At 45.4% G+C, this 17,668-nt stretch overlaps 1 protein-coding gene across 28 annotated transcripts in view; it reads left to right on the top strand.

Annotated features, from left to right (window-relative positions):
• Window positions 1-17,668, top strand: part of AOPEP (aminopeptidase O (putative)) — a 404,877-nt gene that overhangs the window by 94,120 nt on the left and 293,089 nt on the right. For all 28 annotated transcript variants that reach the window (XR_011379142.1, XR_011379141.1, XR_011379138.1 and 25 more), the window contains exon 5: window positions 1,790-2,035. Coding sequence is in view for 20 of the 28 variants with exons in the window: in XM_070049764.1 (XP_069905865.1) it covers window positions 1,790-2,035 (246 nt within the window). In the remaining 8 variants the exon portion in view is untranslated. The remainder of the gene's footprint in view (window positions 1-1,789; window positions 2,036-17,668) is intronic.

Genomic DNA, 17,668 nt, shown 5'->3' with positions numbered 1-17,668 from the left:
AATAATCTAATATATTCTGAAAGCTTTTCAGTAGAGAGTGTATGAGCTTGACTTACTATAGCAGATTGCATACCTGTGTAAACACATTAGAAAAAGATATTGTGGTGGTGAATTCAAGGACTGACCTTTTATATATATATATATATATATATATATATATATAGACAGGCAGAGTGGACAGTGAGAGAGAGAGACAGAGAGAAAGATCTTCCTTTGCCGTTGGTTCGCCCTCCAATGGCCACCGCGGCCAGCGCGCTGCAGCTGGCGCACCGCGCTGATCCAATGGCAGGAGCCAGATACTTATCCTGGTCTCCCATGGGGTGCAGGGCCCAAGGACTTGGGCCATCCTCCACTGCACTCCCTGGCCACAGCAGAGAGCTGGCCTGGAAGAGGGGCAACCGGGACAGAATCCAGCGCCCCAACCCGGGACTAGAACCCGTGTGCCGACGCCGCAAGGTGGAGGATTAGCCTAGTGAGCTGCGGTGCCGGCAAGGACTGGCCTTTTTCACTGTGCTGGAATTGATGTGACAACTCAGTGTTTGTCATGAGGTAGAAGCTGCAAGCTTTCAGTTCAGTGTTTACCACCTGGTATTGTCAGTTCAGAGATGTCGGCCTGAGTTCTGTGTCCACTGTTCCTCCTCTTTTCACCTTATCCTGGCAGAAGCTTTTGTGGGTCTTGCCTCTGCAGAGATGAAGTGTCATTGGGCTGGAAGCTGTATTCTGTTCACCATGCTGGTGAAGGGCGAGCTTTCCTTAGATAGCCCCATGGGTCTTTTTAGCTGGCCTTGGATGGGTGGAAGGCACTTCATAAATTTGGAGAGGAATTTTTGTTGCAGGCTGCCCATATTGGGACATGCTAGTTCTTTAAGATTTTTTTTCAGTGTCCATTGTGAATCAAATAAGCACCTATAGTTAGAATTATAATTTTTAATTTAAAATTAGAGAGGCTTTCCATTGTGTTTGAATAAAGACCCGTTAACAGGTGAAAAAACAGAGTTCCCTTTGATGTAGGTTTCTTTGGGTTGATAAGTTCTTTTGAGGCCTGTGAGTCAGGTTCTAGGAATTCTCTTCCAGCCCCGCCTTTGGCATAATAACTGGCAGTGGTCAGATGGTGCGGGCTGGGCTCTGGTCTGTTTTCCTTAAAAGGTTGACTTGGTTAAATTTATACTGAAAGTGAATTTGAGAAAATGCTCAGTATTCTTTAACAGCAACCTTAGACGGGCTTTATAGAGAATACCTAGGTAACGTTTTAGTAAAATGGGTTGTGTTCTTTGGAAAAAGTTTGAACTTGTAGCTGCAGCATGGTGCATGTTCTACTTGAGTCCAAGTCTTTCAATCTAGGAAATTTCAGAACAGGGTCTTGAATTTGACAGCCTCGTCCCTTCCTTTCTGTGTCATGAATCCTACTTGATTGGCAGAGATTTTTCATATGGTGATATTTGAAAGCACGTTACTGAGAGCAGTAATTATTTTTGTTTTGATGGGAATTTGTTTTGTTGTTTTGCATCTTGAGCTCACCTCCCCCAGTTTATTCTAAAACAAGATTTTACCATTTCACTTAAATTGAAGCTCCTCAATTGATGTGAGCGTGTCAGTAAGTATTGTGATTTTTACTGCTCACAGAAGCAGAGGAACCTAGAATTCAGATGCAGTCTTTGCTGTATGAGCCTGTCTGAACCTCTGCCTCCTTAAAGTTGTCCATGTCTACGTGATCTCCTTACCACCAGGGCAAGCAGAATAAGCCTGATTTACCAATAAGTACATCTATCTGTTTCGTGTCGTTCCCCAGATGTGTTGGTGTCTGTGGTCACATGGAATATCCCTGCCGCTTCCAGAATGCTACTGCCACTACTCAGGAGGTCATTCCTCACAGAGTCTTTGCCCCGGTGTGCCTCAAGGATGCCTGCCAAGAGACCCTTCTGCGACTGATCCCTTCCTGCCTCTCGGCAGCACATTCTGTGCTGGGAACACACCCCTTCTCCCGGCTGGACGTCCTTGTCGTCCCCGCCAACTTTCCGAGTCTGGGAATGGCCAGGTATGTTGTTCTGTTGTGCCACTTGCAATGTATGCTTTGGAGATTCTTTGACTGTTTCTTGCTTTCCTTGAGCTCTCTTGGAGCCAGTGTGTGATTAGCTTGGAAAGACCACAGTTTCTCATTGGTGCCTGTAGGGACAGTGTTCAGGTAGGTTCCCTACGTGTGATTCTTTGGGTCTCCTTGCCTCAACTCAGACTGCCTTGAAAATAAGAAGCTCACGTTGCTGCTGGAACTGAAAACACATTGTGTCCCTAGGGTGATGTATGTTGGATCATGGCTGATCAGCGGCTGTTAGCTTAGGTGATGAGAGCATAATGCTAATGAGTCCAAGGTCATAGCGTCAGGCTCTGGGCACAGTAACATGACCTGGTCCCAAGGCTGCAGGCTGCTCACCTAATCCTGACCAGCTGTCTCGTCCATTCTCACCACTGGTCACAAGAGTAACAACTTGAGAGCCCCTGTGTCAGAGAGACTGTGGATGGATGAGTGTAAATCCATTCCCACTGCTAGAAAAGCAGCTCAAAGCAGGTGGCTTACTGCCAGGGGTGGGGGTGGAGCAGTGGCTTGTCGTGCTGTGATTTTTTTTTATTTAATACAATAAATGTGTTGTGCTTACTGTGTCTTGGTTTGGTTTTTATAGAAAATTGAGACCTGCAAGTTGAACCTTTCTCCTGTTGTTTGATTGGCTAAAATCTACTTGTTAATGCCATTATTCACTCAGTAATGGTTGGCTGTGTTGCACTGAGAAAAGATAGGGAGTGCACTCTGGGTTTTCCTTGGTTATATTTCTATTTGGAAATCTTAATTATTAACAGTGAATATGCTTGACTAAGGATGGGAAAATAAGCTCATCAAAACATGTGACTTTGAGTTTTTCCCTATTAGTCAAGGAACTTTCTGCTGCCAATTAATTTCCATGCTTTTGAGCAGCTGTCATTTGTGGTGTTTTCCCTGAAAACTGCACACATTCTTAGTAAAATCCATGAGTAGAAAAGAACTGACCAGAACATTTGCTTTTGATCTTTACTACATGCATATACTTTTAAAAAGCTGGCTGGCTCGCCTTAATCCTTGAGGAGGTCTGAGAAAGTCATTTAGACTGATTTTTATCCTATATTTATGAAGATAATGGGAATGTAGAAACCAGGATAATTATATATATTTGGTTATATGCATCATATAATTGTCTTGGATGTCTATATATAGAATTTGTCTTAACAGGGGGGCTTCTTTGGTCCCTTTGAAGAGTCTGCTGGACTTAATTTCAGCAGAATTATTGGTGAAGAAAGGATTGTTCATTAAATGTTTCTCATTTGTACACAGTTTTGAGGGGCCATGTTTATTTGGGAGTTTTTGGAGCTTTATGAGAGTTGCAGTTTCTCAGGGCGTGTTTGCTAACAGTTCCAAGTTCTGGCCTGAGGGAACCACAGGCAGAGTGCTTTTCATACGGAGGACCTTGTTTTCTATAGCTCCTTCCTGACATTAGTCTGCCAGAACCAGAGTCTGCTGACCTGCAGGCCATTCTATAAAGTGTTTCTTTTCAAGTGTGCATGCCCAAGCAGGTAAGTTCTGTGTTTGCTACTTTTTGAGATATTTAAAGTGATTTAAACATGCTTAACTCTGTATTTTTAAAATAATAAGCCAAAGTACCCTAAGGACAAATGGTACAGGGTACAAATGTCAAAAAACAGGATGGTGATAATAACTGAGCAGCAGCAAGACTGCTTTTATGCTTAAAAACAGGAGAACCAAACATTTAGAAGTTTGAGGTTGGTTTTCAAATAATTGGGGTTCTTTTTGGTGTTGCTTTGTTTTGTCTTGCTTTCTCCTGTTAGGCTGTGGAAATAAAGTCTGCCCTCGTCTGGATGTTTCCCTGGGCTTCACTGCCATCCCCCATCTTTGAGCGGTGGGAGGGGGATTGTGGTATCTTGCGCTACCAGATGAGGTGGGGAGCGGGGAGCGTTTTGTTTTTCCAAACCCTGACTTAAATTGATTCCACTTGCTTGGCTTGACTCTATCGGGATCCCAACACCTTGAGCCACATGCCGCTGAGTGGGGTTTATGACTCAGCTGGCTACTGGGGCCCTGCTGCTTTATTTATGGTCTTGACATTCTGTCAAGCAAAGCCGGAACAAAAACGACAGTCTTGGAGGTCAGTGCTGTACCCTAAACAGAAATAGAGCAACTTGAAGGCTAGGAGGAGCCATCCCAGGAAGCCTCCCCACTGAAACTTGCCGTTGTCCTGTTACAGTACACTGAGAGATCAAAGGGTTTCTTGATGAATGAGGTGGTTCTTTCCTGAACCCATGTTTTATAAACATGTATGCAAGATCATAAATTCCATACTCTGGACTTCTTTAGTGATTAGGCCTTAATTATAATGAATACCATTTTATACCACATGAGCATTAATTTTTGGCAAATGACACTCAACATTCCCACATGAACCAAAATGGCTAAATTAATATTAACCATGTTTGAGGGTTTTTTTAAAGCTCTATGTTAATCTACATAATGGTTTTACTGTATTTTAAATATCTTGTATCATAGATTGTATGACTAAGCTTAAAAACTGTTTTTGAGCCTGATTCTGATATTTCTGTGATGTGTATGGCTTGATTGTGTGATAATAACAAATCAATATATTGGAAGGTAAATAATACTCAGACAATGTGTTAGAATTTGGAGTGTTTTTCAAACATAGCAAAAACTAGAACATTTGTCAATGTGGCAGCATGGTTTTTGTCACCTTTTAATATAATGGCAGCCATCACTTATCAACCCACACAGCCTGCCTCCAATTGCTTTATGAATTACTGTTCTAGGAGAGAGATGCTTTCATTCTATTCTAATTCTCAGAAAAAAATCACTAGCTTGCTTTTAAGACACTCTACTGACTGTGTCATACCCACACTTTTCTTATTTGGTATATGTGGACTCTCTGTGTCTGTTTATTTTATTTATTTACTTATTTTTGCTTGCCATAAAGACAAAATCTGCTTATATGAGGAGTTGTGAACTATATATATTTCTTGGGTTGGAGTACTGTGAAGTCTCCTTGAGGATGTGAATGCATTTTAAGTGAGTCTCAAAGGTATAGAACAACTCTCTTCCTGATGGTATAATTAATATGTAATTTTTTTTTTTACAGGCAGAGTTAGACAGTGAGAGAGAGAGAGGAAGGTCTTCCTTCCATTGGTTCACACCCCAAATGGCCGCTATGGCTGGTGTGCTGGGCTGATCCAAAGCCAGGAGCCAGGCGCTTCCTCCTGGTCTCCCATGTGGGTGCAGGGCCCAAGCACATGGGCCATCCTCCACTGCCTTCCCAGGCCACAGCAGAGAGCTGGACTGGAAGAGGAGCAACCGGGACAGAACTGGCGCCCCCACCGGGACTGGAGTGCCGGTGCCACAGGCAGAGGATTAGCCTAGTGAGCCACGTTGCCGGCCAATTAATGTGTAATTATATTCTGCCATTTTCATTGTATCTTCCTTTGTTCTCAGTGTCTCGGGTAGGAATTGAGTAGCGAGCTGAATTTCCTACTATTGAGAAATCCATGAAAGGAGCTTATCATCATGCTTATATGCTTGGTATTCAGTAATATCCTGCAACCAGGTTTCTGAAAGTTGCTTAAAAATGAACCCCTCCATCTTGCCTCTGTGGGTCGCAGTGAGTGCTTTGCTTCACTGTCTCTCAGCAGTTCATGGCTGCATGTTACAGGGCATAATTAGATGGGCAGATCTACCTTGATGTCCAAAAATGGTTCTTTTTTTTATTCTTTTCCTGTATTTGAATTTCAGGAATCTCAAGCAAATCATTTCAGAGTGCTTTTCTGTTCAAAGCACAGAATCAAAAAGCCATGTGGTCCATAGCTCCGAGTCCCAGTTTGACCACTTGTATGTAGCTTCATTGCTGGTCCCACTGGGAAAATTAGAAGCAAGGGGAGGGGAATGGCAGCAGTGTGGTTGATGATAAGTGACAAATGCTGCTCTCAGCTTTTCCTTCTGATTCTGTACCAGATTGTCTCATTCATTTGTGGAGTGTTTATTTATTCATTCTCTCAAGCATGCATGGTGTGCAAGTTTGTACTTATGGTACTGAGCCGATAGGGTACCCTGCAGCGGAGAGGAAGATTGACAAAGTCCCTGTCCTTATGAAGTGGATGTTTTAGTTAGACGGAAAAAATATAATCCATTGGTACAATAATTAAGGTGTGTGCTATGAAGAAAATAGAGCCAAGTGAGTGACAGAGTGGGAGAACAGGTTACATGGCTAGGATGAGAGAGGGCAACACTACTTTAAAGAGGGGCATTTGGAAGGAAAGTGAAAAATGAGAAGGAGTCAGCCTTGTGACCATCCGGTGGAAAGCAAAGGGAGTTCCAGTTCAAAGGCCCCGGAAGGCCTGTGTGGCTAGAGGACAGAGGGTGCCCTCCAGAGCCTTAGAATGGCTCTCCTTAGCCACCTCCTTAAACTCGCTCTGGGCACCAGGATATCCCATTGTCCTTCAGGACTTGGGTCCTCTGAGCCACTGCGAGGGAAAGAGAGAGAGAACGAGAGCGAGAGAGCAAGAGCGAGTTACCAGAAAATGGCAGAGATTGGGTCAAGGTCCATCATTCTAGGCTGTCAGGAGTGTGGTCAAACCTTGCCTGGGTTTCTTGGAAACATAATTGCCATCCCCTCTCATGACTGTTGCTAGAACCTGACTGGCTTAGCAGCTGCCATCCTTGTGCAAAGTCTCCATTCCTAGAGCTTTCTGAGCACTTACTAGGCATCCAGGCTGGTGACTGTCTCTGTAGAGAAGGAAGATGTCTCAGATCACCATCATTTCTTCTCTAGTGCCTGCTGACTGATTCTATGCAAGCTTCCTTGACATAGTGGGTCACAGAGAAAGAAGCAGTGTTTGTATGTTTGCTCATTCTAGTTTTTAAGTTTTTTTTTTTTAAAAGACTGAACAAAAATAGGATTGATAGATAAAGAGCATAGAGAAATAATTACCAGTTCCGTAAATATCTTCAACACACTTTACAGTAGAGCAGAACTATTACACACAGCTTGTTCTTAAAAGATTTGATTGTGCAATAAAAGACTTCTGAATGCTTAGACTAGTTCCTGACTGTTGCATGCACAATTTTCTTAAGTACCTCAATTTGCAAATAAACGGTGTGCAGGTACATGCCCAAGAATGAATGTAACCAGCTTTTCTCTCCGCCCTCTCCTCCTGGGGTTAGACAGGGTGTTGTCCTGTTTATTCTTATCTCTCAGCCAGTGTGTAATAGAATAAGCAAAACCTAACATGCTGATACAAAGGCCCTGTTGTTTTCAGCCTTCTAATTGTGTTCCTTTCTGCAGGGAAGGAAGCAGTCGTAAATTTCTGTCATTATCTTAAGTAGCAAGGTTTTGCGGCTTTGGAAATTTTTCTTTGGTTGTTCTTTGTTAGCTTCTATGTGAATTTTTGATCCTCCCAAACCCAAATCACCACACTTTTTGAACAATCCTCAGGAGACGTGGACCCCTGGTTTCAAGGCAGGATGGAGCCACAGTGATTCTTCCCCTCTGGAATCAGATTTGGAGCCATAAATTAGTATGCCTTTGATTTCATGACTGCTGCCAACTCCTCTACTTTCTCTGATGTGCTACGGTTTTTGCGTTTGCATGTGTTTTGCTTTTTGTAATTTTTTTTTCTCAGATTATAATGAATCCTCAAATTTGTTTCTGTGTGGATTGTTTTAAAAAGTATTTTTTCCACTGCTTTTCAGTATAACTCTTTTCTGTGTCTTTGAACAGGTGGGTGTGAATGGTACCAAGCAGCTCATACTGTCCTCTCTTTGTCCTATTTTTTTCTGTAAAATCTTAATCCTTGTTTGCTGGCAGCCCCGCTGTTGCTGTAGAGATGAGCAAACAGAGTGAGTCATGAAGAATGAGGTCCATGCCAGGTGATTTCTGCCCCTCAGACGCACCCCCTTTGTTGCTTTTATTTGTATCCAGTTTCTTCCTTTTGTCCCCTATTTCCATTTTCCTTCTTAAGAAAGTTAGTTGACTCTATTTCTCTCCTTTCTTGTGAGGCGGGGCTTTCCCCTTCTACCGTGTTTTGACTGGTATTTGTAAAGTGCTGGTCACCTGGGCCTCAGAATGCCCTTGCCTGTGGTCAGTTGTTGAGTGTTGGTACGATACCAGTTTGTCTAAGTGGGGTACATGGTGAGAGTCTCTGTATGTGTTCCATTGTTTACAGAGTAGGTACAGGAGGGAATAGGATGTCCTCAAGTCACTTAGAGCCAGGGAGTCAGGGAGGTAAGTCAAATGACATTCTGGGACAGCTGTCAGAGTTTGGGCATTCTGGCATAGGCAAGACTTAACCAGTAGCTGCCTCTGAGGCTTTATACATTTGCATGAAGGTTTCTCTTTGGAAATTATGGCATTACTGTGATTGAAGACACCCTGCGGATTAGCATGTGCTGTGGGCTGGTTTTGCTGCAAGAGAGAGAAGTTGAGCACCGGATGGGTTCCAGAGTCACATGACTGCTTTTTAGCCAAGTGCTCTCTCTCTCCCATCCAGCAACAGGCAAAGTGAACTCAGAGCTTTTGGCTTAGCCAGAATCCTCTTCTTGCCATCAAACAGCTGTGTTGCCTGTCAGATGCAGAAGCAGCATTTTATCATCATTATGCTGTGAGTCCTCACTCTCTGAGAGATTACGCGTAAGTGTTTTGTTCTCTTTGAACTGTTCTCTGCACACACAGACCGGCAGTCCTACCTTCAGAGAACGCTGTCGGGGCCATCGTTCAAGAGAGGTTGTCAGAGCCCTGAAAGCCCTTCCTGAAGCAATCATCCCTCCACCTCCATGTGTAATCTTCTCTCTCTATTCATGTCATCGTGGACTCTAATCTCTTCCAGTCCTCGAGCCCGGATGGCCAGTCAGCACGGCCTTGCCATTTTCCCACTGCAAAGAAAAGGCTTTGCCCTTCTTTCTACTTACTTCTATTCGGAATACAACTGAAGAAAACAGTGGAAGAGAACTCCTTGAGTGGAAAACAAAAACAAAAACCACAGCAGAGTTCATGCACAAAATTGCTTACATTGAAATATTCCTAACCCTTAGGCTCTTAGGCCTTGAACCACTATACAGAATGAGCAAACACAGCCAGCATCTGGATCATCTTATGGACTCATGCATATATGTGCATAGAGCTATTTGTGTGATTCCTTTAAGAGTAGACCATTTTTCAGAAGAGCACCAACTCTGGAAATAGTCCTCAAGCAGGACATTGTGTATGAAGAGCTCCCTTTAGAGGGACCACTGCCTATTGTATTATGGCCAAACTGCATCCCAAACCAGGGCCATCTGCTCCATAGAGGTCTGCTTGCATAAAGTGGGTGAGACTCATCTGTCACTGTGTCTCACCTCTAAAATGCAATTGGAAGAGGATCTCAGCTACTTTTTCTTCTTTTTAACTTTTTAAAAGATTTATTTATTTATTTGAAAGTTAGTGCTGCAGGGGGTAGGGGGAGAGGAGAGAGAGATCTTCCATCTGTTGGTTCATTCCGTAGATGGCTGCCAGAAACCAGGAGGCTTCCTCTGGGTCTCCCACATGGTTGGCAGGGGTTCAAGTACCGGGGGCCATCTTCTGCTGCCTCTCCAAGGCCATTAGCAGAGAACTGGACCGGAAATGGACCAGGATACAAACTGCTACCTATAGGTGGCAGCTTTACCGTATTTTATTGCTACACTGTGAGAATGCCCCACTCAGCTACTTTTTCTTTTTTTTAATTTTTTGACAGGCAGAGTGGACAGTGAGAGAAAGAGAGAGAGACAGAGAGAAAGGTCTTCCTTTGCTGTTGGTTCATCCTCCAATGGTCACCACGGCCGGTGCGCTGCGGCCGGCGCACCACGCTGATCCAAAGCCAGGAACCAGGGGCTTCTCCTGGTCTCCCATGGGGTGCAGGGCCCAAGCACTTGGGCCATCCTCCACTGCACTCCTGGGCCACAGCAGAGAGCTGGCCTGGAAGAGGGGCAACCGGGATGGAATCCAGCGCCCCCACCGGGACTAGAACCTGGTGTGCTGGCGCTGCAGGCGGAGGATTAGCCTATTGAGTCGCGGCGCCAGCCGCTACTTTTTCTTAAAAGAAGTGCTTATGGTCTGGTGCTATGATGTAGTGAGTGGAGCCTCTGCCTGCAGTTTCAGCATTCCATATGGGTGCTGGTTTGAGTCCCAGCTGTTCCACTTCCAATCCAACTCTCTGGTATGATCTGAGAAGGCAGTAGAGGATGGCCCAAGTGCTTGGGCCCCTGCACCCACATGGGAGACCCGGAAGAAACTCCTGGCTCCCAGCTAAGGATCGGCCTAGCTCTGGCCATTGTGGCCTTTTGGGAAGTGAACTAGCTGATGGAAGATCTCTCTCTCTCTCTGCCTCTACCTCTACCTCTGCCTCTTTGTAACTCTACCTCTCAAATAAATAAATAAATAACTCGTTAAAAAAAAGTGCTCATTTGCTGTATTAATTGGCAACAATGTGAAGAAACACCCTTTAAAAAATGAACTGGGGTAGGTGTTGTGGTGCAGCAGCAGGTTAAGCTGCCACGTGGGATGCCCATATCACATGTCAAGAGTGCTGATTTGAGTCCCAGCTGCTCTGGGTCTGAATCAGCTTTCTACTAATGCATCCTAGGAGTCAGCAGATGATGGCCCAAGTGCACAGAGACTTGCCTCCCACATGGGAGACCCAGATGGAGTTCTAGGCCCCTGGCTTTCGCCAGCCCTGGCTGTTGTGGGCACTTGACGATTGAACCAGTAGATGGAAGATCTCTTTTTTTCTCTCTGTCATTTTACCTTTCAAATAGATGAAAATAAGTACCTTGGTTTCTTTTTTTTTTTTTAATGGGTTACTTAAAAAAATAGTTACTATGTGGGATTTGAGGGTATAATACAAAAATCCACTCTGACTCCAGAGTGAAACTCAGATTAGAGCATGTTCTAGTTCTTGGTTAACTACCCGTGCTATTTATAGAGGTGACTCCTCAGAAAGTCTAGACAGTGTTCCCAGAAAATAGAATGCCAAATCTACAGTCACTGAACAAACCAAATCGGTCCTTCACCTTCCCAGTTAGCCTGCTGATGATACCCACGTCCCCCCTTCTCACCATAAAATGGAACTTCATTCCATGAGAGTGTACATGACAGTGGGGGCTTCCCAGCCACGACCTGGGATAGGCAAGGAGCAGGGGTACTCTTGAGAGCCTGGCACCTACTACTGGGCCTCTGTTCCGTGGAGGCCACTTTGCTGGTTTGTTGGAAACTGTGGTTGGCAGAGACTAGCTTTTGAGTTAGTCTCCTAAGAGGACACCCTAGACCCATGGCTGGTGCTTTTCTTTGGAAATGAGTCAGCTGTAGTTTCTGGCTTTTTTTCAGACTTGTGCAATTTGTGAACATCCCATTGAAAACTGGAAGTTGGCAAAGGATGGGTGGCCAAAGCCAAGAATCCATTCAGTGAACACCTATCAGTGGGCAGGTGTGATGAATGCTGTGGCTGAAGTGGCCACAGGAAATGTGAGACCTTTAGCCTAAATCAGGATTTCTAAAGTGGGTTTCAAGGAAGACTAGTTGTGTGGAATGCTAATAATGTGGGAGAAAGAACTCTGGGTTAATTGGTTTAGGAAATGAATGGATTAAACAAAGTTAAAAGGGATTCTTGGCTGGAGGGCTTTTAAGAAAGCCTGTAATATCCTTATTATCCTGATTTAATATCCCAGTATATCAGTACCTCTTGAACCCGGAACCAGCATACGAAGTACTCCCCCTACTGTTGTGCCTAGGGATCTCCCTCTACAGTGAGCATTTGATGGGACTATCATGGTCTTTAAAAAGCCACCTCCTTAAAACACGCTTTGGGAAATAGTTCTACTCAGAAATCCAACAGTCCAATGTACAGCGGCTGTGGAATTCCACTACCCTTCTGTCAGTGGGGTGAGGCCCTGCATGCATTAGGCCCTGGCAGGTCTTGCTGTAGAGCAGTGAGAAAACACGGACCTTGTCCCCAGGGAGCTCACAGCTGGGTGTAGGAAGCCCCATGTTTTAGATTTTTGGATTCCCATACCCTTTGAGCAAGCACCCCCTCTGCCTATCTGTATGTATTTATTTATAAGTTGTACATATTTAGTACAGTGTTAATACATGAGATACACAGTTAAACACACAGAAAGATAGAAAATGTAAAGGGATGAGAAAAATTATGAAACTAAAATTCTATCATTTTTCTTGCTTTACACCAGTGAGTCAGCTGTGCCTTAGAGTCGTGCAGCCGCCGGGGTCCCAGCACAGAAGTTCTAATTCACTAGATTTGGAGTGGGTTCTTAGCATTTGGAACGTTAACAGGTCCTCTTGTGTGATTCTATTGCTAGTATTAAAGTGCTGTGCAGGTGGGGCAGGTGCGTGTCTCCTGGGAAGCTTGCGCACATTGCAGATCCTGCCAGCTTCTTCTCTCAAGTGAGAACTGAAGATTGGGGAGGGGTTGGGTGTACTGTACTAGGGAGTGGGTAGGAAAAGCTCCCTGGCTATGCTGCCCGCTTGTCTGTGGCTGAAAGGAAGCCTTGCTCTGTAGGCACTGCCAGTCACAGGCAGGACTCCCAGCAAACCACTGGGCCTCCCTGTCTGGCCTTTTCTTTGGGAAAGTAAGGGGGGTGATTTAGAAGAGCCTGCCGAGCATCTTAGAGCCCTTACGTTCTTTGATTTAATTGTTGTTGTTGTTTTTTTTAATTCTGAGCAGGGGTGGCAGTGATTCGATTTCTTTCAGCAATTTAACACACACACACACATACATATATTCACGCAAGGGCTAGTTAGATCATGAGACTGGAGTTTTCTTGTACTCCATGGGCACCGAGGTGGTAGTAGGCGTTTAAATTTGAGGCCCCCGAGGAGAAGTTTCAGAAGGGGCCACGATTACTTATAGTTAATTGCAAAAGAAACAGATCTCAAGGGCAGGAACCCCTTCCTTTCTTAATAACTGTGCAAAACGGCATTCCCAAACACTGCACTGCATCACAGGCGGTTCCATGAGCAGAGGCCTTCTTCCATCTTCCTTGCTCTTGGAAACTCTGAACTTCCTCCCTGGACCCCTGTCAGAGCTAGTGGCTAACTTGTCCTCTTCTCCTGGTCTCTAGTTTTTAGCCTCCAGTTATCTCCACGTAAAAGCTAATAAGTTGCACCTACATATGTTAGAACAGTTGTCAGGCTTGTCTTCTGCTCAAACTGCTTTAGTTTAAAACAAACAACAACAGAGAACTGGGGCTGCGGGGTGGGGGTTGGATGAAGACATTTCAGTTATGCCTGCAGGTGGTGGTGTTTTGACCTTGACAGTCAGTTCTAAACGACCTGTCAAGCACATTTGTGTGCTTCTGGGCACACCCACCTGGAAGATATTATATCCCCTAAGCTTTATGTGCCCCAGCAGGCAGGCACCAGGCTCATGGATTTTGTTTTCATCGATGGAGGGTTAATGCATGCATGGCAGGATTTACTGAAAGGGCCCAGCCACAAATGCTGTTTTTATTTAATTCTGATTTCCCTCCTCCCATGGCCTTCCCCTCCCTTCCCCAGACCCCTTTCCCCGGACTCCCTCCACCTCCCACTAGCCCTTGCTGCTCTACCACTCCTCCCTGTCCCTCTCTCCCCCTTTAGCTTCAAACTATTGCTTTCTGGCTTTGATATCTCCTTGCAGAGCTGTAAGCAATCAGGAGATTATGGGCCCCCAAGCTCAGCTGGGTACACTGCCTGGTAGGGGGCTCAGGCCCCAGGCCACTGCACAAAACCGCGCACACAAAGCCTGCCCTGGCCCCTGTGCCTGTTTTGGTTACCACTTGGTGTGCAGCGCCTCTAAAGGTGGCACCTCCTCAGCCTGAGCTGTCTGGGAGACCTCTTCAGGAATGATTCTGACCTTTGCTGAGTGGCCCAGGGTCACCTTTTTTGAAGTTGTCTGAGTTTTATCTTTTTAAGTTGGGAGTCTCCTCCCTGATCTTGAAGGTCACAGATGCTTGTGCCAGGAAGGTGGGATGAGGAGAATGAACGGACAAATGAAGGGAATCCATTGAATCCAGCTTCATGTGTCCCACCACACTTGGATGGTTTCAAGTTATTTGAGGGTACAGATGAAGGCTCTGTATCCAGGGAACACCTCTTCCTGGGCTTCTATACCTAAGGCCCAATGTATTGAAGGCGATATGTGTTATACAGTCAGCCCTGTGTATCTGCGATTTGCATCCATGGATCCAACTGACTATGGGTTCTGTACCATGTAGTTAGACCTACAGTGGTTGCTTCTGTCCTGAATGTGTGCAGGCCTTTTTCTTGTATTGTTCCCTAAACCAGACAGTATAACTCTTTACATAACATTTACATTGTATTAGGTATTACGAGTAATTTAGTGGTGATTTAAAGTATCCAGGAGGATGTGTGTAGGTTATAGGCAAATACTGTGTGATTTTATATGAGGGACCTGAGCATTATGGATTTTAGTATTGTTATAGAAATCTCCAAAACTGGTTGGTGGAAGTGCTATAGAACACCCAAACTAGGTCTGCTCACCTGGCACACAGCAGGCCAATAACTAACACTGGGGTGGTAGAAGGAAGGAGTTTATTTGCAGTACACAAAGCAAGGAGTTGGGCAGCAATGGCTGAATTCCCAGACACCCTGGAGAATTAAGGATAGTGAATCTTATCAAAGTAGGGGTTGAGTAGTATGTGATCAGAGCATGTACTGGCCTCTGGCCCACAGGGCTTGTCACCTTCCTTGGATTGGCCAGTGTGTTCTGAAGATGCTGGGATGGCAAGGTGGGCTATGGCTGCCTGGGGACTATGAGTAGATTGGCTGGGTGTTACCTTGCTTGGTTAGGACTTGAAGTGGTAGGATGTTAGCCATGGCGATGATAACTGAATTCTGGATCTTGCAGTCAGAGTCCTACAGCTTTGGCCTTACCCTGTACCACTCCCTTAATTTAAGGAGTTGACCTTTAGTAAGGAGTTGGCTGGTAATCACCACAGTGTAGGCAGAGGAACTGCATGCTGGAAGAGAGAGACTGAGGCCTGACTTAGTTGACTTCAGAGGCATTAGGAATGTGGGCTTGGTTTCATTATCCGTGAGGGGAGAGCTCAGTACTGAGGGATGACTGTGTCTCTAATGGCAGAGATGAAAGTTGCTTATTCCCTATTACATGTATGTCTTTCTTGCTATGCTGTAATTTGTCCAAAGTCATAAATAAGTAGGCCCAGATCTATATATTTCCCTCTCTGATGGGAACCACCACCAGCAGTGTATTCCACTGCTCAGTCTACCACAGAGGTGTGTGAGGGGGACAGTTCCTATGATATCTTGATGAGTTCCCACTAAAGACCTGAGGGGAAGACCAGTGCTTGTCAGCTACTCTTCCCAGACCCTAGGAACCTCTCCAGGCCATGGTGGTACATGCCGCAGTCTCCCTGCAAGCAACACTGATCATTTAATATTTTCTCCCCTCTGCCAGAGGGACACTCAGGATTGGAGTCTTATCTTTTTTTTTTTTTTAAGATTATTTATTTATTTATTTGAGGGGCAGAGTTACAGAGAGAAAGGTCTTTCGTCTGCTGGTTCACTCCCCAAACGGCTGCAACGGCCGGAGCTGGGCCGATCCAAAACCGGGAGTCAGGAGCTTTTTCTAGGTCTCCCAAGTGGGTGCAGGGGCCCAAGCACTTGAGCCATCTTCCACTGCTTTCCCCGGTCATAAGCAGAGAGCTAGATTGAAAGAGGAACAGCCAGGACACAAAACAGTGACTGTATGGGATGACAGCACCACAGGCGGAGGCATTGCCACAGTGCCAGCCCCTTATCTTGTCATTTTTTGACACAAGGTCTTCCTTGGGAATTCCCAGATGGGATGAAGAATATAGGAGTCTAAGAAGGATGTGGTGTGAGAGTAACTGGATCATGTTTTCTGCTGCTGGGAGCAGCCTGGTCTCAGAGAATGTAAGAGAAGCCAAAATCTGGGAAAGTGGGCTTCTGCCCCCTTAAGTCTTTGAGCTTTCAAATTAGGTCTTCAGGAGTGGGCATTTAACCTAACTATCTAAGACAGTTGTGTCTCATATTGGAGTGCCTGGTTTGATTCCCAGCCCTGGCTCCTAGATCCAGTTTCCTGCTAATGCAGACCTTGGGATGTAGCAGTGATGCATCAGGTGCTTGGGTTCCTGCCCCCCGAGTGGAAGACCTGGATTGAGCTCCTGGCTCACTGCTTCAGCCGAGCCAGACCTGGCTATTGTGGGCACTTGGGGAAAGAACCAGCAGATAGGAGCTCTCTGTGCCTCTCAGATAAAGAAGTAAATAAATAACAAGAATGCCCCCCAAACACACACACACACACACACACACACAACAACAACAACAACAACAAAACAAAACAAAACAAAACAACGGGCACCCTTTGATCAAGGTGGTTGAGTTGGGTTTCACTTGTTTAACCTCCCAGCCATAATTCACCAGAGGTGCTGCTGTTTGGTTTCTGCAACAAAAGCATCAGTTCCAGGGGTGGGAACCTTTTTTCCTGCCAAGTGCTATTTGAATATTTATAGCATGATTGTGGGCCATACAGAATTATCAACCTAAAAATTAACTGCATAGATTTATTGAATTTCAAGTGGTTCCTATGGCAGGGCCAGACCACAGGTTAAGGCCCAGAGGCCAGACGTTCCCCACCCCGATAGACCTTAGGACTGGGAAGGGAAGCAGTGGCAGCAAGTTACTCTAACGATACTGGATTTTTCCCTTCTGCCTTCAGATTTGTTGATGATTGTACCACCTGACTTTCCACTAACCTTACAGCTTTCAGAATGTGACATCCCTTCATTTAACCCTCACAAGCAAGCTCCTGTCCCTTTCGTGACCCAGCTGTCACAAGCTCCCCACAGCTTCCTTCAAGACTAGACTTGTCCAGGCTCTCAACGGTCTGTGCCGAGATCTAGAAGCCCTGCTGCTCAGAAAGCTGTTCTCTGTCCACCGGGCATCATGACAAGCTCTGCTTTCTGCTCAGCTGAGGAGTTTATCATGCTGGGCGATGAGCTCCGGCAGGTGCTGACAGCTAGCTCAAGGCCTCAGCTTCTGTAACTCGTGGCCTCTAAGGCTCGGGGCAAGAGGGTCTTAATGATGGGTGGTTTGCTTGAGCTGGCAGCACAAACACGTAGGTCCACTCAGGGGCTGTGAGCTAATACATAAGGGTGAGCTCCAAGCAACCAAGTGCACTTTATCTCCTGAACCCTGCGGGGTGCAGTGAGATGATAGAGCACCACCTTCGCAGTCAGAGAGCCAGTGCAGACCTCAGCTCTGCTGGTGACTGCTGTGAGATGCTGCCAGTTACTCTCGTAAACTGCCATACACTGCTCATGTCTGAGACTCCTGTGTGCAGTAGGTAAGGTCATGTGTGCACACCTAGTATGTATCAGGCACTCAGCAAATACTGGTTCCAGGCTTAGAGAAAGTTGATAGTTTTGTCAGTCAAAAATCATCAGATTTGTTGCTTACTAGTATAATGACAAACATTACCTACCAACCAGAATGTCCATGATTTTCTGAAATTACAGCTCCAGGGAGAAAATAAAAATAGGTGCTATGAGTCAATGTGG

The sequence above is a fragment of the Oryctolagus cuniculus genome, chromosome 1 (genome assembly GCF_964237555.1).
Source record: "Oryctolagus cuniculus chromosome 1, mOryCun1.1, whole genome shotgun sequence".
Classification (NCBI taxonomy): Eukaryota; Metazoa; Chordata; class Mammalia; order Lagomorpha; family Leporidae; genus Oryctolagus; species Oryctolagus cuniculus.
The sequence above is the reverse complement of the archived record's forward strand: the minus strand, read 5'-3'. Positions and strand labels throughout refer to the sequence as shown.